Source organism: Tenebrio molitor, chromosome 5 (genome assembly GCF_963966145.1).
Source record: "Tenebrio molitor chromosome 5, icTenMoli1.1, whole genome shotgun sequence".
NCBI lineage: Eukaryota > Metazoa > Arthropoda > Insecta > Coleoptera > Tenebrionidae > Tenebrio > Tenebrio molitor.
In genome coordinates, this window is record NC_091050.1 from 9,344,936 (window position 1) to 9,372,132 (window position 27,197).

The 27,197-nt window shown below is 37.0% G+C and overlaps 1 protein-coding gene across 2 annotated transcripts in view; it reads left to right on the forward strand.

Moving 5' to 3' along the window:
- Positions 1-27,197, forward strand: part of Schip1 (Schwannomin interacting protein 1) — a 132,548-nt gene that overhangs the window by 14,829 nt on the left and 90,522 nt on the right. Inside the window, exons 1-2 of one of the 2 annotated variants that reach the window (XM_069048707.1) lie at positions 414-462; positions 603-653. In XM_069048707.1, the coding sequence (XP_068904808.1) occupies positions 429-462; positions 603-653 (85 nt within the window). In that variant the 5' untranslated portion in view covers positions 414-428. Of the gene's footprint in view, positions 1-413; positions 463-602; positions 654-27,197 lie in introns of those variants that run through there. The other variant, XM_069048709.1, reaches the window with a different exon arrangement.

The window sequence follows — 27,197 nt, forward strand, 5'->3', positions numbered from 1 at the left end:
CACCCGCAGAGTAAACAAGTTGCTGTTGCTACTTTTAAGTCCTTTGAACTTTGACCGGATGCAGGAATCTTTATCGATGTTTGATCACAAAGTTGAGCAGGTTCTTGTCAAGCTTCATTTCGTTCCCCTTTGATTTTTATACGACAGTCAACAAACACGGTATGGTTGAAGGAATGGCCAATGATGGAATTAATTCAATGGATATTTTTTCCTTGCGGAATTTATGTCGCCACGTCTTCAATATTCCTTGAAAGTTTCTTTACTCTCAAAAAAGGCACTCAGCACCTGTCCAGTAGGCTTTTGACATCCATAGCCTTGGAACGGCAAATCTGTGATATTTTTGAAAATTATTTTAGTAGGAAAAAACCATCCCGTGCGGGGTTTACTGTATATTTGGCAATATCTCGTTTGACTTTAGTGTGTATTTTATGGGTGGACTTATTGTGTTTGGTACACGTGAGGGTGCGTTTATCACTCTATAATACAGCAGAGATCTGTAGAAAATTTTACAGCGAGCTCATTTATATGCATGAGTCCATATTTCACGGATGTTCGCACCTCATTATGACACCATGAACTGAGCAATGTACTTTTTGTTGCAGAAATCCTGTTCGGCCTAATCCATCATCAGAGGAATCTCTTCGGCGTCGACGGTAAGTTGGACCTAGTAAAATGGTTTACGAGCGGGCATAAAATCGGGGCGGCAGCTCACCCTTGTTTAGCTTTTCCGGCAAAGAATCGATTAGATTCATTGTGAAACGGGGACGAATTGATTTCGGTGGGAACTGTCACAATTTCAAAGTGCGCGAATAAATGCGGTGTTTTATGCGTCTGAAGCGAGGCTCTATAAATAAATGAGTGTTCCAATGATTGGGATCCCCATTAATCCCGGTCACGTTTCGGTCTGTTTGTATGTTTCGGAGCTTCGAATGGTGTTAAATTAAGAGCTGCATTTATATGTATATAAGGATAATTCGCATTTGTATAATTTCGAGATACGTGATAATCAAAATTCTCTTCTCCGAACGCCGACGCGTCAAATTTGTCATGTCGATATTTTTTCACGGTTTTTACATATTTCTAACCTTCAGCAAATATAAAATCAACAATCCTGAATCCTAACTGTTTGATTTAATGATAAAATGTCTTCATAAAAGTGTATTGCATAAACGCTGATCGTGTATTTAGTTTTTGTGGTTTGACACATCTTCAGATACATAACCTCACTTTGTTTAAATTAAATCATTCATTTCAAATAAAATCCATAATGTAGCACCAAGAAAACGGGGTGAACTCTTGTTGGTCAGTTTTAAAGAGAGCTGTTTTGTTACAAAATCGGTTTTACAATAAATTCAAATAATTAACTTTTTAAAATTTAAATTAAAAATTCAACATTGAAATCTTTTCTTACAAAGCAGAATATTTAATTAAAATTGGCTACTTTGCTAACTTCTTCTCTTCTTATTGCCAAAAACTTCGATAGAGTAAATCACGCTGCACTGTCTTTGTTTTCTCAAAGTGGCAAATTTAAAAGTTGACTTTAATCCAGGCAATTTAAAAGCAGATGGGACACCAGTTTATGACTTTTCCAATCGCATTTATCTGTAGATCTTTATTACCTACAAGCCATTATAAAAAAATATGTTACCGCTGTAAAAAAATTTCTCTAAACTGGTTGTTTGCAGTTATGAACCAGTTTCTTTGAGGGTGGTTTATTTGTGTGGACTGGCAGGTTGTATCCTGTTCGGCAAATAAATTTCCCATCGAGGACCTTTGACACCCTTACGAATACACCTGCAGCCCTTCCGGCTAAGAATTCCGTCCGACGAGTTGAAAACGCTGAAATTTTTATTAAATCGAGTTTCGAACACGTAACTTGAAGGAACAAGTTAACTGCGTAACACGTGCAAACTTTCCGAGATATCTTTGTCGTAAAATTGAATTTTTCAATATTTTTCGGTATCGGAAACTTGTTTAATATTTTTGTTTGTTATTTATTTAATCCTGTCGGTGGAGGAATAAAACGGATGGGCATAAAATGTGGGGGCGGCGTTTCGCCTCGTTCGGAAATGGCAGTTGTCGCTTTAAATTTTTTATGTAATTTTAACTGTACAGCATTTTTGGTCTGTCGAAAGCTTGAGGGAGACGTGAACGGCATCCGACCAACAACACAAGCATCTACTTAATTTTGTAAAGTGCCGCTTAGGTTAATCTTTCGGGATTTTGCTTAGGGAAATAAATAAAAGCATAATGGAACCTGAAATGTTCGCACCTCCGACAAGAATACCAACGCATTCGGGCCTGACGCACTGAAACTTTAAAAGGGTTGATTTTAAAAAGGCTCAAGCTGCTCCTTCCCATTTTCTTAACAAAAACACTTTCCACCTACATTTTTTACAAATCAAACAATTACTTGGCCCAAGAAATTTCTGTTGGCTGAAAGAGTGACTCGAGTGTGATAATTTTAATGCACAGGCCCCAGAACGCAAAATCTAATTCCATCCGCAACGATCTGCTTTTGTTGTTAACTAAATGGAGCATATTGCACCTCACTTTCCTTTTCTCTTATTTCCACCAGTAATGGGAATCCGAAAAAGCGAATAATGTTACCCTCGGCCTCTTTATGTGCTGGCTCTAAAAGGGGTGTGCGTTCTGTGTAAATATCAAGGAGTTTGGTGTTGCCGAACCACATGCTGGTCCCACGAGATGAAAACAGAATAGCGAATTGTCCTCCGTGTTGCGGTTTTTTCTCCCCGGACTCGCCCCCGCACATTTAATTTTCGCATTATTTGCATTAACCAGAAACGTCGACAACATTAAGAATCGAACGCCGTCGCGTAAATTACAGCCGTCGCAGAATGAAGAAAGTTTAATAAAGAATCGACAAAGTTCATCGAATAATTTTTCCTGTCGTTGTGATTTTTTGCCGAATTGCGTTCTGTTTATTTTATTGGTGAGGAATTCAATCGGGGAGAAACTTTCCCGATTTGCATTCCTCCGACATTGCGTCCTACACAAGTTGTTTAAATTTTCGATGCTTGTGCTCGACGGAAAAATGTAGTATTAGTTTAACTGGAGGTGGAGCGACTCCGGATGCATTCCGGTGGAATCGGGGGGCAATAAAACCTGACACACGAAAATTTTCAACATTTTACTCGACTGCATCCTGATTGATAAGCGAGTCCGGAGTGGCTCATGTTTATAAAGGGCTAATAAAATTAGAGCGTGTATGAATCAGCACTCCACCCAAGTCGAGCGGCCCCGGATAGCTTTATTTCGAATCTCTCTTGTGGGTGTTTTATACTCTGTTAAACTTTAGTGTAAATTTATGGCGGCTGCGTCATTTCGCGGGATCACACTCGCTGACAGACAAGAGCGTCGTGACAACAGATAACAGGCGACAAGAAATGAATTAATGGGAGTGCAGAATTTTAATTGGGGAGTAATTTGGAGGTCGACAAGTTCCTCGCTTCAGAATAGCATTATTTTGAGGTTTCGTTCGGTTGTATTAACAATTTTGCAGCAGGGATCTTAAAAAAATTGTCTAATAAACGTAGGAAATTTGAATGAATTTACACTTTGTATTCAACTACTGTTGGTAACGTTGGCGCTCGTGTACGAATCGGTGATCTCAATGTAACGATAGCAATATTGTTATGGCTTTTCTTGACGCTAAGCTACTTTATCGGCGATATTTTTCGGGGTCTCTATATTGATACAGCAAGAGTTCAGTCCCATCCAGTAATTTCCTTTGATACGTAAGAATTTCTTACCGACCTGGAGAGATTTTCGAAGCAGCGATTTGAATAGTCGCAAATTTTGAATGCAGGTACGTATAAAAATTCCAGATAAAATTGCAACTACATTGTTTGGTAATAGTAAAGTTCCGAAGAAACGCGACAAAGTTTCGCCTCGCTATTTTCTTCGGCGCTCGCTAAAGTAAAACATATTGAAATTTAAATTTCAGCTTTTAAGGTTCGTGTAAAGTTTGTTCAGGAATTCAAACCGGGCCCAAGTTTATTTTGAATTGATTAAGAAATAAATAAGAATGTTTGCATGTGAAATCTCGTTCCCCACGATTAATTGGACGGATGTTTATCGGCGGAGCTGCGACCCCTAAAACGTTTTTATTTTCTAAAAGCAATCACTCTCCTATCGTATAATTAAACTGTTACTTCGGCTACAATTTTGCATGCTAATCTGTGACTGCCATCGTTTTAATTCTCATTTGAATAATCCGACAAAACGACAGATTTATATTAGTATTACTCAAATTATTCAAAAATCTTGAGGAATGTTCCATTTGCATTTTAATGCAAGTCTTAGTGCCGTACTGTATTGTTCTGTTTGTAAAGAAGATTAAGAGTTTAATCAAAGCTGCATGTTGCGCCGCCACCGAGCCATCGAGCGTTCTTTCAGGATGTGCACTCCTCCGAGGATTGCAGCGGCGGCGACCCCGTTTAATTAACAACCGAACAAATTAGACATTTTTCTGGAGAGCTGCATTATTTACGCCACTCCACCCGACTCCAGTTTAATTTACAACAACTCTACAACAATGTTATTCGGATTTATAACAGTTTTAGGCTAAATTATTGTTGTTCGGGTTATGCAACCAGCAATACACCACACCACATGGGGCGGAGGTCTCCCCGTGCATCTCAACGGGTCGACCCCTCTGCATTCGTTTACTGGGGTAGGCAATCAGAGATCGCGTATCGCGCTGGCCATCAACCCTTATCAGAGTGCACCCCTTGCGGGAGCGGCGGCGGCGGCGCCACTCCGGCGTTTCTCAGCGCCTGAAATATTAACTGTGCAATTCAGATTTAGATCAACACAACATTCGTCGCTAGTTATTTTTATAGTTGCACGTATTTTTTAGTCGTGAGGGTGAAATATTTTTATGTGTATAAACGGTGAGGCAGTAAACTTGTAAAAAGGGAAGAAAAATGGGCGTAGACCATCGGCATGCAAATAGACGACGCTCATACATCACGGTCTTAACACGCGTCGCGACGTTGTGAGAGGGGTCAAGAGGGCAGGTCATGGAAAATGGGGATGAGGGTGGACGAAAGAGGTCAAGTGGAAAAAGGGGGTTTGTGATCCTTAAGGCAGTTTCCACGCAACGATTGCTGTCACGGGAAAATTCTATTAACATCAATATTCATCGGAGGGCTCGGATCGAAGTGTGTCTCGCGAAGGGACAAACGGCGCTAATGAATCAAATTAATGTTTTTAATTTGATTAGACACGTCCGAAATGATTACGCTTTCTTCTGATTAGATCCGCTCGGGAAATAAAGAAACACAGGAGGAATCGCGTTCGACACGGTAAAAATGAACTGCCGGACTCGAGGTTGGCGAAAATCGAGTGTTTTGGTTTTTTTGGGGTGGCTGAACTGACCGGGGCCGTCGTTCTTGGGAATTAGTTGTAAAGTCAGCGAAAATTCCGAGCAGCACTTTCAGAGCAAATATGTTGGAAATTTTGTCTTTGACATGGTGGAATATTCGGGATTACGTTTGTGCGAGGTCAGTCGGAAAACAAGGGAGGATATACACCACTAATCCCACCCGCCACGTTTCTATTGTCGACCACAAAGTTGCACAATGCGAGATTAGCATTCATTTAGGACCTGCACCAGAGCGAAAAAAGAAATTAAACAATAAAGGGATTTCGTTTGAGTTGAGCCGTGTTTATTCGAAATTCCGTGACGAAAATTAAATTCAAACTAAGTACGTTGTTATTAATGCGTCAATGGTGCATACAAAAATGTGTGGTAAATCTCTATACAATACCACGACGGGTTAGAATGGTTTAATTAAAAAAGAACGATGATAAATTGAAAAGGATTAAACGATGACCATTGTTCAAAATCTAATAAATTCGTTGTTATAATTAAAACCATCTGAAGTTCAGGGTTGTGTCTTGATAACTCAGGAAGTTATGTTTTCAGAGTGACACGAGTTTATAAACTGTTCTCGAACCTGTGATTGTTAAAATTTTATTCCCTTTTAAGTTAATAAAAGACTTGATGGAATTTTCTAAATGCTTTGGGAAAGTTTACTCTATAAAATTATACGACGCATAAAATTCCTAAAGTTTTTTACGTATTAGTTATCATTAAATTATTCTGAAGAAGAGGAGCCGTGATTTATCAGGCCAGTTATATTTTTCATTTGTCAGTTTTACTTCTTTATCTGAAAATAAATGATCGATATCTGTTCGCGTTATCGGTAAGATGCTTTTTTACTAAACATAATAAAAGTTGGCGACAACTCCAGTAACCAATATATTTTTTTTTTGTAATATTGAAGTTGTCTGAATTATCCCAATAAAATGAAAAGAACCATCAGTTTATATTGAAATGGCTTGTCGTATTATAAGATGATTGGAAACTAGAATTATTGTCGATTTAGTTTTCTAGTCGATTTTCCTATCTTAATGGTATCGTTTTTGGACCATTAAATTCTTTCAAGTCCGTTTTGTGAAATATCAAGTCACTTCGTACTCTTCGTAGTAATGAACTCCTATTGGGCCATCATTCTCAAATAAATTTGCCGACTTGATAAAATAAAATCTACATTTATTGATGTGAATCTTATATTTTAATCGTCTTATTTAAACTTTTTCGTAAATGTCATTTGTGACAAATAAAATTATTGGAACAAAGCCATCATGGATTCATAATTTCATTTTAAAACAATACGATATTTAAAATAGCCACGTTAACTTTGGAAATGTATTGTGGGCTGCATTAACAATTTTATACAACATAGTCAACATGCCCGACATTATATTTGCTAAATTTAATCAAAACCATTATGTGGAATAATCGATAATAATATAACAAGGCCTTGTTTTTTAATCGGATACATTTTTTTATTTCACAAAAATTTTTTGGTGATAAATTTACGAATTTGAATTGGACATTTTTCTTCTGATTAGCGCCCGACAGCGTAGCTGGAGGGCTTTAATCTTTGAAGAAAAATGTCCAATTCAATGAGTAAATTTATCAATCACAAAAAGTTTCAGTAGATAAATTTAAAAAATTATCCGATCGAAAAAAACAACGTCGAGTTATTTTTGTGAAGATTATTTCCAGAACAAAAAAAAAAACAACAACAACAACAAACAATGACAATATCTTATTATTTATCGACGAAGAAGTCATTTTCATTAAATTATAAAATTAACTGTCAAATGTGACAAGAGGAAAGAAAAATTTTAATCACTGACAAGAGGAAGCGAATTTTTATCCGAGATAAACAAAAATGATTGGTTTAAAAGTCAAATTCTTATTGGACCATTGTCTGTGTTGCTATAGTGATGGAAATAATCGATAAAAATACAAATTAAAAAACTATTGGGGACGCGTATTGTTGGTTGCATCACAAACTTTGTTGGGCTCATTATTACATGTGAATCACCTTGTAGATTTGTCCGTTGTATAAATATTTATTTTTTTATCATACACGTTCTCGAAATATGTGTATCTATCTATTTAATTCCTTGTTAAACAGTTTTCCAAAAAAAAAAAACCAGATTTTTTTTATCGTAGTTCTGAAAATATTTGTCTCATTGCTAGTGAATAAAGACCAATATTAGTTTTGAGTTTAATCGTCTCATTTCAAGTTTACAGGCTTATTTTGCAATTTGGAACCTACTTTATATGATAATTATGAGAAAAGGATAAGATGGCAGTAGTTACTAGACACCACGATACTTTATGATAAATTGAGGAACAAACTCAAACTAAATTAAACTAGCCGTCGCTTGGTAGAGCCGTTCCGAATAAACAAAGCTTCTTTAAATTAAGAAATTTAAAAAGCACCAGTCTGAAATTGTCCCGCTTTAAGCTCCTCTGTGTCGTGCAAACAAGGATAACGTTTTCGTTTGAATAAACCAAAACTGAGTGAGTCTGGCTTGTCCCGAATTTCGCCGTAATAATTGAAGTTAATCTGAATTTGTTCCGACTAATCCTTGCATTTTTGCCGGGAATAATTTGGAATTTCATTAATTACGGGATTAGTGGGGCAAGACGCGAGGTATGACAAAACGTCGAGAATAATTATCTTCATATTGCGAGCTTGTCTGGGAAATGTCTTTTAAACCTGAGTTTGAAAAATGGAAGCACATAAAGATAATCGCTTTACGGACTAGAAGGAAATTTAATTCGAAATTCCGCGATGTTTGGACCACCTCTCTTTCTTTCTTTGTCGGTTACATTTTCATAAGAGCTCGCTTTATGGTGTCATTATGAGCCGTCTTTGTTTCGCGTCCCGATATTTTTACCTATTTTTACATAATCCTGCCGTTCGGTGCAGGTATTCGGAATCGGAATAATGCCTTATTGCCGTAATTCGGCATTAGGCGGTTGTTTATTTATTGCGATTTATTCGGAAGCAGCGGAGTTGGAACAAAGGAGTTGAAGACAGACAACGTGTATTTTCCGGATAAATTTCCGCAGAATGTCTGGTGTAAATTCGATAAGTAAAATAAGCAAAAAGGGTACAATCCATTACGTTTTATATTCCCGACGTCGCCTCCGGGATGTATGGAGCAAAAGACGTCCACAATATTTCAGTTTGAGTGTACTCACTTGGATATTTTATAAAATTCCAGGTGCATGCTGTGGTTAGCGGCCAGAATTGAAATGTGTAGAACCTGAGGGACCGTTAATATCAATAAGGAATAAGGACCGTTTCGGCGGCGCAAAAAACCGCAATTCGAAACGATTGTTGCTAATTCCCCGTGAAATATATCTAATTAAAATTTCGCAGTTAAATTACCTCCGGAGCAGACTTTAATTTCCGTTTATAAATTAGGGTGGATGCGCCGAAAATTTTTAAAACGGAATTATTTTCCCAAACTAATCCGAAATCGTAAAATGACACAAAAGCCGCGGCTTTGGGAGTAATTAAGATAAATAAGGGAAGAATAAAGTGTACTTAAGTTGGCCGTGTTAATTATGTAGAGGTTCTCTAATTAACATTGAAAAAGTTTTTGGGCCGCAATAGGGCAATCCGGCAAATGAAATTTACACTGGAAAGCAATTTGGCCCGTTCAAATAAATTAATTTATTGCCATTTACGTGGGACTTTTATTGCCTTTAAAGATCACTGCTGATATATTGCCAACCGAAATCTGAACTCTGAATAAATTTGATTCGACTTTAATTACGACATCGATAACTTCGTGTTTTTCCACGGCTAAATAAATTTTTTACGACTCACTGAAGACGCCTGGTTGACCCGAATCCGTTTCCGAACCAAATTATTTTCCTATTATTTCTACCGAATGAAGGGGACAAGGGCGAAATGGACCCACCGGAAACGAGAGGATCATCATTGATTATTCAGAAATGCTGCATTTTAAATACGGGCAGAGATTCTGACAGCAGCAACGGTTTTTTAGAACCTGTCGTTTCCGAGGATGCGTTCTGAAATTATCAATTTTGAGAAAACGCTTGGAGTTGAAGGAACAAAACAAAACATTACCAAAATAATAAGAATTACTTTAGTTAGAAATCTGTCATAAATTAGCGCCCCTAGTTACTTTTCCTGGTAGTGCCAACTTAACGACAAGTCCCCAATCCACTATTTCCCTAACAGTAAAAATATTGCTAAACTTACAGTTAGAACAATTATGTTTTGAAATAACTTAGAAAAAGAGAAAGATTTTGTTTATTGCCAAAAAAATCCTACGTTCCGGAAAAGTAACGGAACATTTTGTGCGAAAACTGTCACAAGTTCAATTGATTGAATTGAGTTTTTAGAACTCGAGTCAACATTTTTAAACATGTTGCAACAATTTTTCAGGATTCCGTTATTTGTCTATCCATCCTAAATCATGGCGCTAACAACTCGATAGTAACGAGACTCGGCATGTTGTTCTCGTTCGCTAGACCTTTCAGCATATTCATCATTTTTATTGCAAGTTTGTTTTTCAGCCATCACTGTTACCTAAACACGAGATCGATACATTCCTTGCGCAAACTGTTCGAACAAACTTTTTAATTACCTTGTTTGAAAAATTTTCAATTACACCGACACAACCACTTCCGAGAAGAATAATTACTCTTCTGATAATTTCGCTCAATTGAGCTTTTTTGATGTATCTCCTGTCGAATCTTTCTGTTGGTCATAAAAAGCCAAGTGCAGATTTATCGAAGACCTTCCCCAGAGCAAGACATCCACCGACGCCCATCTAATTACACTGTCCGGGTATAGACAAGCTCATGCGTGCCGTTCTGTTGGGGGAATGAACGATATTTGTAAGATTAGGAGGTTGACAAGAGATTGATATCTTCCGTCGTTTTTCACCAAAATATTCTCGAGGTGAATCGCCATCAAGGAAAGTGTTTGATTTATTTTAACATTTTGGACGACTCGACGCAGTGAAACCTTCAAGTGGAAATATCTTAATGAAACTAGTTTACGGAGGACGTTTGCTTAAAATCAGACTCTCTCAATCGAAAGCTCTGTCAATCTGGGCTTTCTTCAAAATTGCAAACAACTGTTACGTCTTTCTTATGGCACTTGTACATGTTTTGATAAAAGCTAATACTCTTGAGCTTTCATGGCTCGGGTTTACGTCACTAAATGACAGATCGCTTAATAAAAAATTTATAGATATTACAGCGCTCAATATAACAATTTGTTATGTACAAAGAGTCTGCTGAATGACAGTTTGGACAATAATTGATCGACATATCGAAGGAAGGGCAGTTAATAATTTCTAGTGAGGTAAATAAATGAACACGGAAAGTAACTACAAACAAATCATAAACTAATGTCAAGTAAGACTTACTGAAATAAACTTAGTAAAAATTTTGAAAGAGTTTTGAAATGTACAGATTATTTTTATTGAGTGATAATGACGGAATTGAAAATGCAACCCACAATACATTTCCAAAAAACCTGGATATTTCAACATCTAATCTTAAATAAATTGTTTTTGATACCTACTTAAAAGAATCACGACAAGGAAAAGTAAACAAAAATAATTACGACGAAGATTGTATCGATTTTATTGTTTCACATTTTCTGCAACAATTTTGAGGTTATGGGTGACATTCTTTTAAGCAAAAATGAATCGTTATTATATCACATTTTTTCCATTTTAATTACTTTTTATTTGATCTTCATATTTTCTTTTTTCTTAAACTGTTGATGAAATTCTTATCCCTTTGGCGTATATTTATAGACGATGGGGGAACCGCCTGACGTCTTTGATTCAGACGTCGGTTAAGGTAAACGAAGCGGACGGGGAGCATCTTTGGCATTTGGGAATTTAACTTCGGCAGTTGAGCCAATTTGCCTGCGGTCGTTTTCGCGGTTCGTCCTTCGAACGGATTGGGTTTGACTTTTGCGTATTGCCCGAAAGGACATCGAGGGAACGCACCGAGAGGAAATTACGTGTGGCTCGGATTATCGCGTTAAATTAAATGTTTAGCCCTCGATGGGAAACACATAGATATAGGGCTTATACGAGAAGGTCCTCTCTTGCGGTTTCCAATTCAAATTGACTTTCCAACTCCAGATTATTGGTTTCCGATGGTTAGCCGGATTTAATTCTCTTTTTCACCCATTTTTACAAGAGGTCCTTCGCTACCCTATAAATCCACGAAAGTATACTTATTCCCAAAATTCTTTAAACATTTTTCTTTGCAAACAACAATTATTTTCAAATAAAACGTAGATCCTTTAAACCTCCAAGTTAAAAAAGGTAAAATGGCACAATAGTATTCATTAAATATTATGATAATACAGGGTATTTCACAGTGATAATGAGCCGGACGGAATGCAACCCGCAACACATTCTAACGTGGATATTGTCCACGTTAACTTTGCAAATGTATTGTGGGTTGCATTTTCAATTCTGTCGGGATCATTATCACTTGTAAAATACCCTGTATACAATGTCTGTTTAAAATAATTACTTAACCATTCTATACCACAAAAATAAAATATAATATACTTAATACTTCTAAATTGTCTTTTGAAGTAATGATAAACTGTCTGAGCCTTCTTTCTATTCCATCTTCCATCCCACAAATGCTCGATTGGATTCATATCAGGACTTTACGGATGACAAGATATGAGGATTCTTAGAAATCAACCATTTCTTAACAGTCTTTTTGTACGTTTGAGATGTTGGTTCCGTTGCAAATAATAGTAATTCTTTTCTTGGATTAGTTTTGTACCACGATGATATTAACCATTGTTATCATGTTACGATTGTGTACGTGAGGAATCGCAAGTCAGTAAAGAACGGAAGTTGAGAAGCCTCTCGTATTGGAAACGGTCCCGTCGGCCATTTTGTAGTGCGGTTGCCATTTCACGTACCCGCTTAATGTCGCACACAAATCTGTGGAACGATGTATGCGGCTGACTCGATTATATACTTCGTACTTCATGGCTGACTGCGATTCCAATCCTGTCGGGCTTTTCGATAGATTTATTCCGAAATCATACACTTTGTGCCGATATTCGAAGATAAAAACCGGTTTTAACAAGGGCGGGTGATTTCGCATTGACACTCGAAATATATTTTTGGAGGATGGCGATCACGCCACCGGATCCACTCTATTACTTGGCCAACACTTATTTTCTTTTTATACAGGTTATAAAAAGCACTGAGCAACACAACCATAAATCTTTTGCACAAAAACAACACCGGCATCCGAGCAAAATACAAAATGTCGGATACAGAAATGTGTTACACGGCAATCAATTATTTAGAACCCATTCTCTTGCCGAAGTTAGTGGCGATATATATTTATATAGCCCTGCGAGTTGCTCTGATGTATTACGGGGCACTGTGATCTTCGCAATAAGCCATTATCTTGGACCGGTTCGGAGGCAGAGATAAATTTAACATTCAATAAAAAAACTCCCCCGAATTGTTCGCACATTTCTGGATATCTTATGGCATATAAAAGAATCATTTGCTCGCTTTCGGACTGTTCAACATAATCTAATTTTTTATTGTACTTGTTCCCACACTCCCTCGTAACTTAACATTCTCTTCGACCGTTCTCTACGTGGCACTCCCTCGGATATTAGTTTCTTTCAATATTTTACCGGAATGTGAAGTAACTGTATACCTAGATATTGTATCTAATAATCGCAACCCTCACGCGATCTTCTCGATAAAGAACATTGCTGTCAACCTAACCGAGACCGAGTCTTTTCTTCCTTTGTTATTAATCTTCTCGGGGGAAGATGCTTGGAAATATTTTACAGCCAATAAAAATTCTTTAACCTACATATGAGTCGATAAATTTGCACTCGGAAGTGCTTTTATGGCTGCGGGGGTTTACAGAACGAGTCCGACTGCTCGCTCTTTGTCTCACACAAAATTATGTTTTATTTTTTTTACTTGTCCAATTTTATGGAAGATGAACTATAAAAGTTATATTTCACATGCATAAATCCAATAACGTTTTCTCATTAATTAATTTTTATTATGGTTTTGAACCAAATGGATGGTCGGATTATTGCTGTTAAAATGATTAATTAATAACTAATTATTAATTAAAGCATCCTGTATTCATAATAAAGTATTGCTTTAAACTAAATTAGGTATCATGATACCAATTAACTCCACAAATACATTAATATTTCCCAATATACCTAAATATTATGTTATTGTTGTTTGATCTATAATTTTTGAAGTGAAATACTTCTTTAGGCGCATCACACTGGCAGTGAATTAGTTTCATGGGAGACGCTCAAATCGTCACGCGACACGCTAGAATCGTCACGCTCAAATCGTCGTCAGGCTCGGGTCGAAGAACAACGAAAGCGACACTTCGCTTGATTTGCAAAAATCACCTTTCTTGACTATGACAGAGGACCACCTGGCGTACGAAAACATTAGTGATTAAAATTTACGGCTTATTGATTACACGTTAGCGTACCAAATATTAGCGTCATTTATAGGTTTGCGTCCTTTCTGTGCAGTGCCGACAGCCTTTATCGCGATCTCTTCTATAAAGTGATCGATTTTTGCGTTGGCTTGGCTTTAAGGTGATGAAATTTAGACAGACGTTTCCTTCACAGCTCATTTCCGCTTTTATGCGTCGACTATACCATTAACTAGTTTTATCAATAGGACTAAGTAATTGCTTATGCGTATCACATAGCCATACATCAAGTCTAATATACTCCATTTCTAGTTCCAAATGTCTTCGTCTACGTAAGGGATTAGCCGGAGATGGCGTAAATGCGGTACACGGCCTTGTTATATATTCATTATATAAATGTGCCTTGGTGTATTGAGCTTCACCCCGGAAATTTAGGACAAAATTTGCCACAATTTATATATAATTCAATTAGTCTCGCTTCCATTACTAATAATCAAGTCGTAATGGAAGTGTTGTGTGGATTTAAATTATTTTCATTAGGAAAACATCCTTTTCACCTCGCCTTCCGACGACTGCTCTAATGATTTATGTCTTGTCTCTGTCTCGTAGAATAATGGACTTGCGACTCGTCTTACGTTCTATTAATTTTCTCGCCGAAGGCTAATCTTACAGCTCCGAATAAGAGTAAACAACCATTTCCTTCAAATTCAACTATTCTCCCCATTTCAACAAACGTCCCAGCTCAAATCCACTCTAAATTTCACGTCAGAACTTCTCATTTTTAAGTCGTCGATGTTGTTTATTAGTTTGAGAGTCGGAAGTTTTCCCAAGGAACAATAACTCAAATTCAGACTCGCCGCTCGTTATTTAATTTATTTTTTCGAGAGAAATATTTTTCTGGTCAGTGTTTAACTTGTCAACTCTGCGGATGTTATTAATTTTATTGCACTCGACTTTGTCTGTTCCACTGCAGGTACAGTAAAGTTCCTTTTCAACTTTCTTCACAACTTTTCACGAAGTCTGGGGATCTGGGAAAACGCCGAAAATGATCTCGTTCCAACTCACAGTTAATTCTCTAATCGAACGTAAATACGCAAACAATTTTTCTTATTTTTATCCGCACATCCACATACATCACTCATCAAAGTTCCTTAAAATATACCGTGTTTAACCACCTAATTTATTACAAAATACAAGATTCATGAGTAATAATGACCCTAACAAAATTTGTGATGCAACCAACAATACACGCTCCCCATTGTTTTGTAATGATTTCGACTAAATTTGACAAACAAATGTAATGTCGGGCATGTTGACTATGTTGTATAAAATTATTTTTTTTTAAATCCATATACTACTAATAAATATGGTTAATATTTGATAAAAGGTAGAGCACTATGTATTGTGTTTTTTTTTTTTGGCAAAACGACAACACGAGATAAATAATAACGTTGCGTCCAAGGATAATGAAATGAACGGTAGCCTCACCGTTATAAATCAATCCTTATCGCAGTCTTGAAACGTATAACGTACGTTACGTCAAAGCTTACTTATCAACAGACATTTATAACTGAAGTGGATCATGCTAGAAATATGTTTTCAAGTTTTACGATCAATTAAAGCCAACAATAACTATATCAAAACGGTCCGGACGTCAGATCCATACTTTAGTGTGGGGTCATAAATCGGCAAAGGAGAAAATTTCAGGATATGACATTTATTGCGGGTTAGTGGCCACGAAACCGTCTCCACCGAACTGCTTATCTGTTTGCGAGCCGTTAACTCCAGACTGGAATACTTGTATAACGCAGTCTTGAATTCTCTATTGTCTATTGAACCGGACTAACACCCTCATATCGGGATGTTTACTTGTCCCCGCAATTCTAACCGGAGTGGTCCGTATTCGGGTTGCAGCCTCCGGTGGATATTGCGAGGATCTTCACCTTGAACTTTATGAATAAAATAAATGCGGCCTAGTTATGAGGAATGGGTGGAATAATGTTTTTTTAAGTACGGTGTAAACAATGAGAGCGTTTTGGAAAAATTGCCCAACGGGGAAATTAAGTGGTAGAAAGGAAATGCAAGATTTACGGGTTTATTTTACATGAGGATAATGTTATGGGCGCAACTATAAAACTTCAGATGCCGAAAACTCCCCTCCTGATGAAAAATGTCGAGGTGATTGCGGTCACACTCTGTAAAATTAAGGAAAATAAAGAGGATCGACCAGCTCGGGGATATTTTACAGAGTTTAAAGTGCAAATTTAGATTGTTGTTAAATAATAGCTGCAGTATTATAAAAAGAACTGGTGGTCCCTTGAAGCCCATACGACACTAATTATGTATTATCAAATCGAAACAAATTTGAATGGGAGTCTTCTCTTTTCGATTTTGAGGTTATGTTATACTTCAACGCAAAGACGGTGAATTATTTATTTGGTGTCCTTTAGATATCTAATTGGAATTATTTTTGTTACACGAAGCAATCAGAATAAAATAATATCGGTTAAGTATTCTTATTTTAAACATCCGCTACTATTCGTTCATTTTGAGGTTATATTATACTTTAAGGCAAAGCGGTGAATTATTTATTTGGTGTCCTTTAGAGTATTCTTATTTTAAAAATCCGCTAATATACGTTTCTTTTCACTGAATTAGATTAGTTCTAAAATTTTTAATTATCTAAAAAAATATTCTCATCCGAATTTATATTGTTTTGCAAATTTTTACATTTTGTTTCGCTCCTTGCCGCTTTTATCGTAAACAGTTAACGTTTTTGTATTTCTGATTTATTAAAATTTTAATCAGGTTGTACCTAGTACAGTGAAGCAATTTGTTTTCTCTGTGAAACAACCACCAACGGTGCCAAACTAAAAAAGTGTCTAATTTAATAAACATTTTGGCCAACAGAATCTTAAAATGTTTTTGATCACGTAGTACATGATATTCCTATTAGACGCAATAGCCATAGAGTTCAATTTACTCAAATGACGAAGTTTTAAAACTGCTCTTTGTTTACATTAGCACCTTATGTACGTAGGTGCAAGCATTGTGCATTAGAGTTAATTGAATAGTTTTTGCCCGGAGCGCTCTCACTTCGGTGCATTTGCAAACTGGGACAAGAGTAAAATATGAATTTAATTAGTGTTGTGAAAGCCGAAATGATCGTGACTGTTTTCGGCCGAGTTCCGGTTATGATTTCCATAATTTCCGCGCTTTATCGGGAAGTTATATTTAATCCGGGCGTTATTGAGCCGGATCCGGTGAAGCGATAATAGATGGAAAGTTTGAAAGTGAAGCACCTTAAATGCAAAGGGCCAATAAAAAGGGAAGTTAAAGGCGTAAACGAGAGTGGTTGGCGGTGTAGTAAGTTTAAATTAAAAGAGCCGTAAGTCGAGCCAATATTCAGTGACGCGTAGGTAATGGGCCGATAAATCATCAAGTCTATCGGTCATAGGGCCTATAAGCCTTTGGCATGCTTAAAGCTTTTCCTCCTTCAGGAAACTTTACGAAGCAATAATAAATCTTGAAGCTTATATAGGAATTTAAGACTTCCTCTAAATAATGTAAATGCAGTCTTTAACATGCATATTAGTGCGGCGGTTTGGTCGTTGTTTCGAGGCGAAAAAATATCAACGTCGCTTATTTTGATGCAGTTTTGGCGGATTACGACGAATACCAACTATTCCGGTGAACCGGAAGATGATGGGCAATTTATTTCACATATTTCAGGGACGAAGAGCGCTGTCTGCAGCCTTCGGGCATTACATTTTCCTGACTGCTATTACACGTTCTGGAAGGAATAAAATTTCAAGTTGCCCCTAATAAAAGATTATAATATAAGTTTTAATAATTCTAGGCGGGCTCGTCTATAAATAAAAGAAATTATGTCTTGTGGCGTTGCCTGTTCATAAATCTCCAACTTTATCGCAATAAAGTTTGCCCTGGATTTATTTAGGTGCGAGTAAATTCATTACATCAAGAGTGATTTCTAAAGTGAACATCTACGCAACATCTACTGAACACCAACTGAAACGAGTGAGCACGCGAGTAATTGACAAATTAAATTAATAATCTAAAATTAAGAACATTTTTGAAGTGAAAACTTCTTTAGGTGCACCACACGACACGCTAAAATCGTGACGCGACACGCTAAAATCGTCACGCTCAAATCGTCGTCAGGCTCGGGCCGGAGAACATCAAAAGCGACACTCACTTGATTTTTATTTCTTTTTTTTTTATTGTTATAATCCCTTTTCATATTATTTTTGTAAGTAATTTTATTTACTCCTGTCCTAATATCCATGAAATTCTTTAACGTTTTCACTTTGCGTTGCTAAACAGTTCCGTCCAAATAATGAAATTAACAATTTTGCATAAAACGCATCAGCACCCTAGAACAACCGCATCTCGACGTGACACAAACGTGGCATCAAATGCCCAAACTCAATAAGTGTTAACGAACACCATGCAGGGTTTGCATTTCGAACGAGCAAATTGGCGCACCATAGCCCTCATCAAGACCGCAGCGTCGCCCCCAAGACCCGCCGCTCATAAACTGTGCGAAAAATTAAAAGACCTCCCTCTCGCGGGATTCCTTCGAAATTCCTCGTGCATTCCACCTTGGACAGATCCTGGCTGCTTTAAATTGTCCTGCAGGCACGTCATGCAAAATTCCTGCTAGTCTCGACAAGACTCATATCCCATCCTGGGGAAAATAGAAAAGTCCCTCTGTGTGAAATGGCTGGAGGAGGGCGAGTTACTTCCACGGCGTCTGCTACGTTTCCGGAAAATAGTTTAGGCGGTGGGGCCTTGTTTACGTAAATAAGTCATGCGTGTGACTTACATTTCGCTGCAACCGCTCGCCACCAGAACTGCTGCTGCATTATTGAGGGATTGTTGCACAAGGCGGACGCATATCCTGCGTCGCTGCAAAATGGATAATGTCCTCGGGAACGGTCTCATCCTGGGGTAAATCTCCCGCTACAAAATTTGCTCGTTGTAATGACTTCCAGCGGCAAGAAAGCCGTTTACTTCGGAAATAACGTTATATTTATGGCTTCGGAGATATACAAAAGGTGGCAATATATCATCATTTATTAGAATTGCATGTTTAAGCATCGATTCTACTCATAATGCGATCATTTATCATGTGAAACAGATACGAGATTGCACAAACAAGCTTGCCGTTTGTTCGGATGGCATTCGAGGAGCAATTTTACTTGCTAATAATTTCGCCAAATAATTTGACGCGTTTGCTCCACTTTAATAGAAGTCAGATTCTCGCCACCTCTATAAGTTTCGTCTAGGACTCTCGTAGCTTTTAAAATTCACGCTAGGAAAGCTCGATAAAGTTAAATCTGGAATTTATTAGATCGGGTTAAGAGCTCCAACAGGAGAAACGTCACTTCGACTATTTTATTCGCTCTATTCTACTCTATTTAAATATGCATAACTGCGAGACTTTACGACGCTTTTTTAATTTAAGCCACAATTTGCCGGTGTTTATTAAATTTTTTTCAACTGCGGAGGTAATTTACTTTCGACTAGTATGGGTGAGTCTTAATGAGGGTAATAAAACTGCAGACTCGCTAGGAATTAGCACTACATTTAAGAGACGTTGTTGGAAATTTAAAAATAATGATATTATGGTGGATGCGCCGGGACAGACTTGCAATTTTGCCCAGCGGATTTATCACATTTTATTTTCATTACTTCTGCAATTATCTTCTTTAAAAGCGAAGAAAATAATTATAAACTGTGATTTTAGTCTCATTCCTTTGTCATTGAAATTTTTCTCCTTAAAATTTATTCGACGATCAATTATTCAAGGTTGAAACAATTTTATTTCAATTTTATCTTCACATTGAACAATTACTATTCACCATAGAAGTATGTGTAGAGCTTACAAACACTTAATAGATTGAGAGTGGCTCCTTCCCTTACACAAAAAGCACAACACAAAAAGTTTTGCAAACTGCGAGCAAGCACTGCCTTTGCAATGTTGTTGCACAGATGTTGCATATTAGACTGAATTTATTTAATTTAATTAAGCAAGTGTTTGTTGCGAAACCTGTAGTCTTACCCTAGTTCTATTCAATAACATACAGAGTGTCTATAAATGAATGTGGAATCCTAGTAGGCGTTGAAAGTTTACCTACTCTTTCACCAGAAATCGAATAATGTTAGTATTAGTATGATCTACGACAGACAACCCTCAGAACAAATTGGTTTTACCGGTTGTCTATCTTGACAAAATTGGTGCTTTACAAGGAAAATGAAATGCATTATTGCTAGGTCTCAACACTCTCAATAAATTACGTATTTATTGTACGCTTAAGAAGAAGGTAAATAACATCAGTGACTCAGTTAAAAAAGTGACAATGAAAATTAAAGAAATGGCTCGAAGTGTCCTCCATTTTGCTCTAAACATCTTCTCACTTTCGTTTGTTTGCGATTAGTATTTCATGAATTTAAACGAGGTGGCAAATTCAAATTCCAGAGCCATTTGCGATCCTACATTCTTTTGTAGACAGTCAAACTGAAATAGTAGTCCACGCAGTTCTGAATAGAAAATATTTTTTTAATAAATTAATTTAATAAAGCTCTATAAATTTAACGTAACTGAATATAGCTATGGAAGCTTTTTCGGTGTTTGTTTGTTTAGTGCATTAGCCACCAATATTGGGTAAAATTAATTTAATGTATTTATGAATAAAATAGTAATGAAAATGCGAATCCTGTTGGGACTTAATTGAAAACCCAGTTCGATTTAATGAGTTTGGTTGGAATTTTAAATGAAATCCCAGTCCCAGATATAGATATAAATAGTAATTCCGCTGTATCAGTGTAAAATCAAATTGAAAGCTGCGAATCAAGATGCTTTCAAGCTACTTTTCTAAGACTAATGAAAGGGGACTCGGCATTATGAAAAAGCAATCTGGAGTTTTATTCGCGCTGAGCTCGAATTGATAAAGAAGAAGCTAATGATCTCCTTTTTATAATGCTCCAAATCAAAACCCTCGGTACATCGTCGAGTTGTTATTTCAGTCCTGGTCCTGCAATTGAACGTGTTTATCAGCGTTGGATTGTATTTCGTCCCACATTCCAACACGTACTTATCCATCTGTAACGGGGAGAAAACCTCGCTCCATTATCCAACCTCAAGATGCGAATAAACAAAAAAGGCAGATGGTCCCTCGTAAATTTCGAAGACAATAAGCTGATACTGGAGTGCTGTCAGAGGAGCGGACCTTAACAACTCTAGACGTCTCAATAGAGCGGATCATGGGGGCTTTATGTGCCTGTAAGGTGGCAGTCGTGGCAGCTAATATCTCTGTGCCGTGTGTGAGACGTCGGTGAGGGTAAGTGGAGCTGATTGTGGACTGTCCCCCTCTCGGCTTTTTGCTCTCTGGGGCGGAAAGAGCCGGACGAAACGTCTTAAGCTGTTATCTTACAAATGGCAGCGGAGTAAGCCACTCATTTTCCCATGATTGATCAGTCGGGAAGATGATTGCCGGGGTTAATACACAGGTCCGGAAATGACCGGGTTTACAGCCGACGTGTGTGACTTTACACGAATTTTATTATCGCTTCAAGAGCACTCGTCCTGATGCAACGCCACTTATTAAGAGTCTCACGAAGAGCCAGATAATCCGGGTGCAACGGGAAAGCTCTCGGGCCAAATCTCGGTCCATATTAAAATAATTCGAGAATTATAGAGTGAATTAAGCTCAGTTATTGCGCTAGTGTAAACCGTCAACGAGACAAAAGCTTCTAAATAACGTTTTCATGGGCTCTAAACCAGTGTTTATAGATTTACCGAGCTTTTATTGCTCTCAGACGCAGTAGCGCCATTAGTAAATAAAATTACGAGACTGACTTAATCAACAAAAGCATAAAGTTGCAAACTTAATTGTTATTATAGAATTTGCGATATTTTCATCAAAGTTTAATAATATCGCGGCTTTTAATGGAATGGGTTACGTTTAGGCAAATTGCAACAAAATTTAAATTACGGCGGAATTCTGCTGTATTGTTTAAAGCTCAGCTGAGCTTTTCATTCGATCAAATGTGTACGTCAGCTGGTTTGAATTTTTAATTAATTTAGTAACCATCCGGGCTTTATGGCGACGGTTATAATTTTACGCATTTTTCTGTTTTTACGGATGGTGAATGGGGGATGTAAGAATTTTACGACTGGATACGATGCTAAAATCACATTGCGAAACACGCCATTTGTATTATTTATTTAACATTAAACATACAGAGTAGCCTAAATTAATAAAATGACTCTCATTCGAAGTCCTGCACTTTCAGATTTTTGTGAATTTTTAAAGCAACAGAGTTCAGAGCTTATTACGTTCAAGGTTCCATTGATAATTAGAAAAATAAATATTTGTAGATCAAGGCCGCGAAATCATTCTTTAACCTACCGAGAGAAAAATTGTCGCCGAGGGCGCTTGCGGCCGAGGCTGAACAATCTGGAGGCCAAGGTGTACACAACATTTTTTGTGCAACTGAAAATTTCTAATTACATATTATAAAATAAATAAGTAGAACGTTTGTAGAAAATAAATCAAACGAGACAAATTTTTTCCTCTGTGTAAATTCGTTCAAACCTGCGAAATTGTAGTCTTCGGGGGTATAATAGCGATGCAATTCTATGGGAACCCCACACAAAAGCAAATCTCTTGCCAGCGAGGCAATCGAGTATTCCGGTGCAGTTGTATCCTTGCACGCTTGTCCTGCCGGTATGCATTATTCTATCGGCAGTGTCTCTGGCGTGCCCTGGTGGCTTTTATTGTAGGCGAACTGAGCCGGGAATGGAACTGTTGATTCATGATGTGGTCATTTGTTCAACCGCCTCATCCTTCTCCCGCTAAACTGTAAATTCTCAAGACTGAAAAAGGATTACGTCGTCTGAGCCGGGGGAGTAACGTCCTCGGCGCAGTTTTCAAAAGATTCCGCTCCTGGTCCGTCCCCACAAAACGCCGTTCCAAAATTGCAACCAATTACACGAGTCATTTTAATTGAAACAAAGTGTACACGGCTGCCGGATTATTTCAACACACATGCACCGCATTGTAACCTGATTAAAACTAGGGGATTATCTATTCACGTCATGCTCGGCTTGTTGTAGCAAACTAAAAGGACGAGTTTTCTAGATATACCTGCTTTCCTATTGCCCGAGTGGAAGTTGGGGAAGACCCGAGATTACCCAAGTAGTTTGGTGTAAAGTGATAAGGGAACGTTTCGTGCTGGCATTAAAAGCAAAGAAAATTTGAATCTGTATAGTTGGAAGTTGGGAGTTTGTTCGAGTGCTTGAATTTTTTCTTCGCGGTGAGGACCAACGAAAATGGGGCAACGAATGCGGAACTTTCCCACTTTCCGAAACAGTACATTACGGAGACAAATAAAATAAAATTTGTTTTAGGTGCACAAGAGTACGTGTGAAGCTACAAAGATGGGGTCTTTATGTGTCAGCGAGGAAATGTCATGATGAAATCTCTCTGCATTTATGGATACAACATGCAGTGCTCCACATTTCTTTAAATTGCAAATGGAAAATCGCACGTTTTATACGTTCACCCTTACGATTTTATATTTTATTCATTTCATTGAACTAATAACCCACGTTCCATAAAGAAATACCCAAAACGTGTGGCGCAGCTTTACGTTATTACGCAGAACTACAAAATCACATCGATTCCGGTGACTCATTCATATAGGAACCAGCTTCAAACCAAAACCAATTTAGATATTCATTTATTACTACGTCATACGTTTTAAAATCTTTTGTTTTTCACAGCTCTCTTGATTATACAGTATTTGAAACACATGGAAAAACAACAAATAAACGTTTGCATAATTAAAAAAAAAACACAATTTATTTTTGCAGACATTTTTATTTCATTTTTTAAATAAAAATACACCAACGATAAACACTTGGAGATCTCGTTATAAATTCAATATCTGCCAATTCGAAGGGGATCAGATAAGCGCAGTCCATCTTGTGAACGCCAGGATAAATGAACCACAATGAAAGGGTTGCTGTCGATGGAAATCTAGGGTCAAGTCTGTTCTTTCAAATAAAGAAAATCTTTTTTCGAGGGCGACTTTGCACAAAGACACATCTCCTCCTAAAATGACTTTTTACCGCCCCCGAAGAAAAATATAGTGCCCCAGTTCCGCTCTCCATAATGGTACATTTCCGAATAATTGTTATTTATCTTTGTGGCGACAAGTGCAAAATGTGCGGAACAAATAGAGCAAAACGGCGGAAATAAACTGTGCGGTTGGTTGTATAGCTTTTACGTTTTTTCGTAGTGCTTGTTGTACACGTTGAAAACTGGTATTTGTATTGGGTTTTATGCGACTATTAATTAGAGTCGGCGGTCGTCCGCTGTGTACCCCCACGTGCATGCATGTTTCCAGTGTCTGGAGATAAACAATGTACAGAACAATTTTTCGCTCAGTTACATTTTCCGGCTGAAATAGAAGAGAAACACGCAGGAATTTACAGGAATCCTGCAGGACCTGCGTGTCTGATATCCGCAATGTGCCTAGGGAGGGTGCTTATTCTAACTTATATCCGAAACATGATCTGACGTACGCATTTTCTTTCCCGGCACACACGTGCAGAAATCCAAATAAAATAAAAAATATGGCGGAGGCGCTGCCCGGCAAAAGGCGCCACTAATAAATAATTATTGTGCCATTGTGAGGGCCACTAAACCTGAAATATAGCCGCAAGATATGCACTACTTTTTGAAATGGAACACTCAAGTGTGGAGCGATTAAAAATTACTTAATAAAGAACAAGAATGATTCTTCAGTCGTGTGACACTTAATCAATATAAAAAAACGACTCAAATATTTTTCCTAAGATGTTATTAATATTTTAAATCCTTGACAAACTCGAACTTGAACCTAATTTTCATTAGAAGAAATAAAATACACCCAATCTTAATAAATTTATTTTTAGTCAATGAAGTCTGAAATGTTTTTGCTGAATTGGTAAAAATTCTTACAAATAATTTAACTTTCTCAAATTATATAGTGATTGTACCGATACTTGTCTTTATTCAAATTGTTTAAAAAAAGATGTCTTCAAAAACGAAAATATTTACGATATAAATAACTATAGACCCATATGATTAATATCAGTATTATCTAAAATCGTAGAAAGACTCATATAATTGGCGTTTTAATTTTTTTCTACTACAGGGTTATTAAAAATGTTTGAGATTGTAGTGTGTTGTAAAATTTGCCACCTACAGTAGATAGTGTAACGGTACTAGTGATGTGATTACTTGGTTGCCTAATAACGAGGGGCTTCTAAATAATGTCAATTAAAATAAAATGTCACAAATTCCGTTTGTTCACTAAATTAAAATTGTATTGAAATACGACACAAGTTTATACAGACCAAATTTCCACTTCGAATAAATCTATTGATTATACGTCTAATATGGGCCACCAAAGACGTTTGCTGGATTTGAATATCGGAATATTTCATGCGGAATTCATTCATGCAAACCGACACTGAATAAATTCATTCAGATTGTTGAACGTTTCATTTCGATAATAGGACAATACGATGAATGTACCCTATTCCATGAAATAATTAAATTATGTGGCCGTAATAATCTCATTTGCTAAGATGATTTAAAATAGTCATTTTTATATTGGGTGATCCAAATTATTGTGGATAAATTAATATGGCAACAATTTACGAAAATTTGTGTGGCAACTGTGTGGGTATGACATTTCATATGCGTGCATTTGATTTTTTTTATACCAATGCAAATTGATTTGACAGTGTCTAAAATTGTGCCACTATGAACTGTCAAATAAATGTCAACTCAATACTCAAACCTACCCACACAGTTGCCACATACATTTTCGTACTATTCCGGACACGGAATCTTGGCCATAACTGACATTTAACTGACAAATATGTGTAAACTGGCCTTTATTAAATATAACCCAACTTTTGACTCGATAATGCCATTTCCTTGCTTTTTTGATGTCAGAATAAAAACTTCAAAGTGATTTTTAATAATTATCATTTATTAATGATGCTAATGATTGGTTTACATAATTTGTTTTAGAGATGTCAAAAAAATTTTGGCCAAGATTCCGTGTCCGGAATAGTACATAGTTGCCACATTTATCCACAATCATTTTGAATCACTCAGTTGCATCAAGACATTGCACATAACTACAACATATTTCTAATACAATTGTCAAAATAAATGATAAGGCCCAGTGTGCATGTTGGAAAAAAGAGTAAAGAAACATTGAAAGCACAACGGAGGTCATGTAATGCAAAGATCTTGAAACAGGTGGCAGTGGCGGGACAAAAACGAAGAGATGTTACCATAGTGAAACTAGAAAAGACACAAGTGCCAACGATATTTGCAGAAAATGTATGAAACTGTAAATTCTGGTAATAAGATGTAGATCTTACATGACATTTTATGCTGCTGTATTTTTAATAAAACATTCCAGACATTTGAAAGGTTATTCTTATTGATCAAAGGATAGAAATAGAATTTAACATCTATTGTGATCAAGCAGTATTCAGCATAGCATAGCATAGGTGGTTATTATTGTAAAGTACAATGAACAGTTTTTTTACACTTTTTCTAGATAATTTTATTTCTGAATATATTGCTTTACAAAGTGTACAATTTGTTTGAGCTAGATAATTTTTTACGTGAATTAAAAGCTGAAAACACGAACACTTGACTCCGATAAAAGAAAATTGGTGTCCTTGGAGACAAATGTCCTTAAATTCTGCAGAACTGCCATTGTTGCTGTTGCAGGAAATGATTCGATTAGTTTGGCGAACGTATTGTGTTGCGGACTTTTGAAAATGGAATTAAAACGGCTAATTGTCGGTCCATAATAAAAGAAAATTGTGAAGGGAATCGATCCACGAACTGGAAATGTACAACAACGGGTCCATAAAATTAACCTTGTCACGTCCAAATGTTACGTGTACGAATTTCAGAGCTGGGCTTTCTTAACAGTTAACGCGAAAAAAATATCGCTCGTTGAAGTCGAAAAGGCTTGGAAATTATTGAGTTTGTTTTGGAGTTCTCCAAGTGGCATCGACCTGATTTCCGAGCTCATCGGAGCTAATCAACTTATCGGAATTAATTTTTAAAGCAAGGCGCATCTCGATGCAGCTCGTCGAAACGTTCAAATTCCGTCTGTTTCGGTTTTTTCTTCGTGTTGTCTTCGTTACCGACGGAAACTTTAATTGAATATTGTGAAATATTTCGGAAGTGAGGGTCTTGCTGCAACTCCCGGCGAA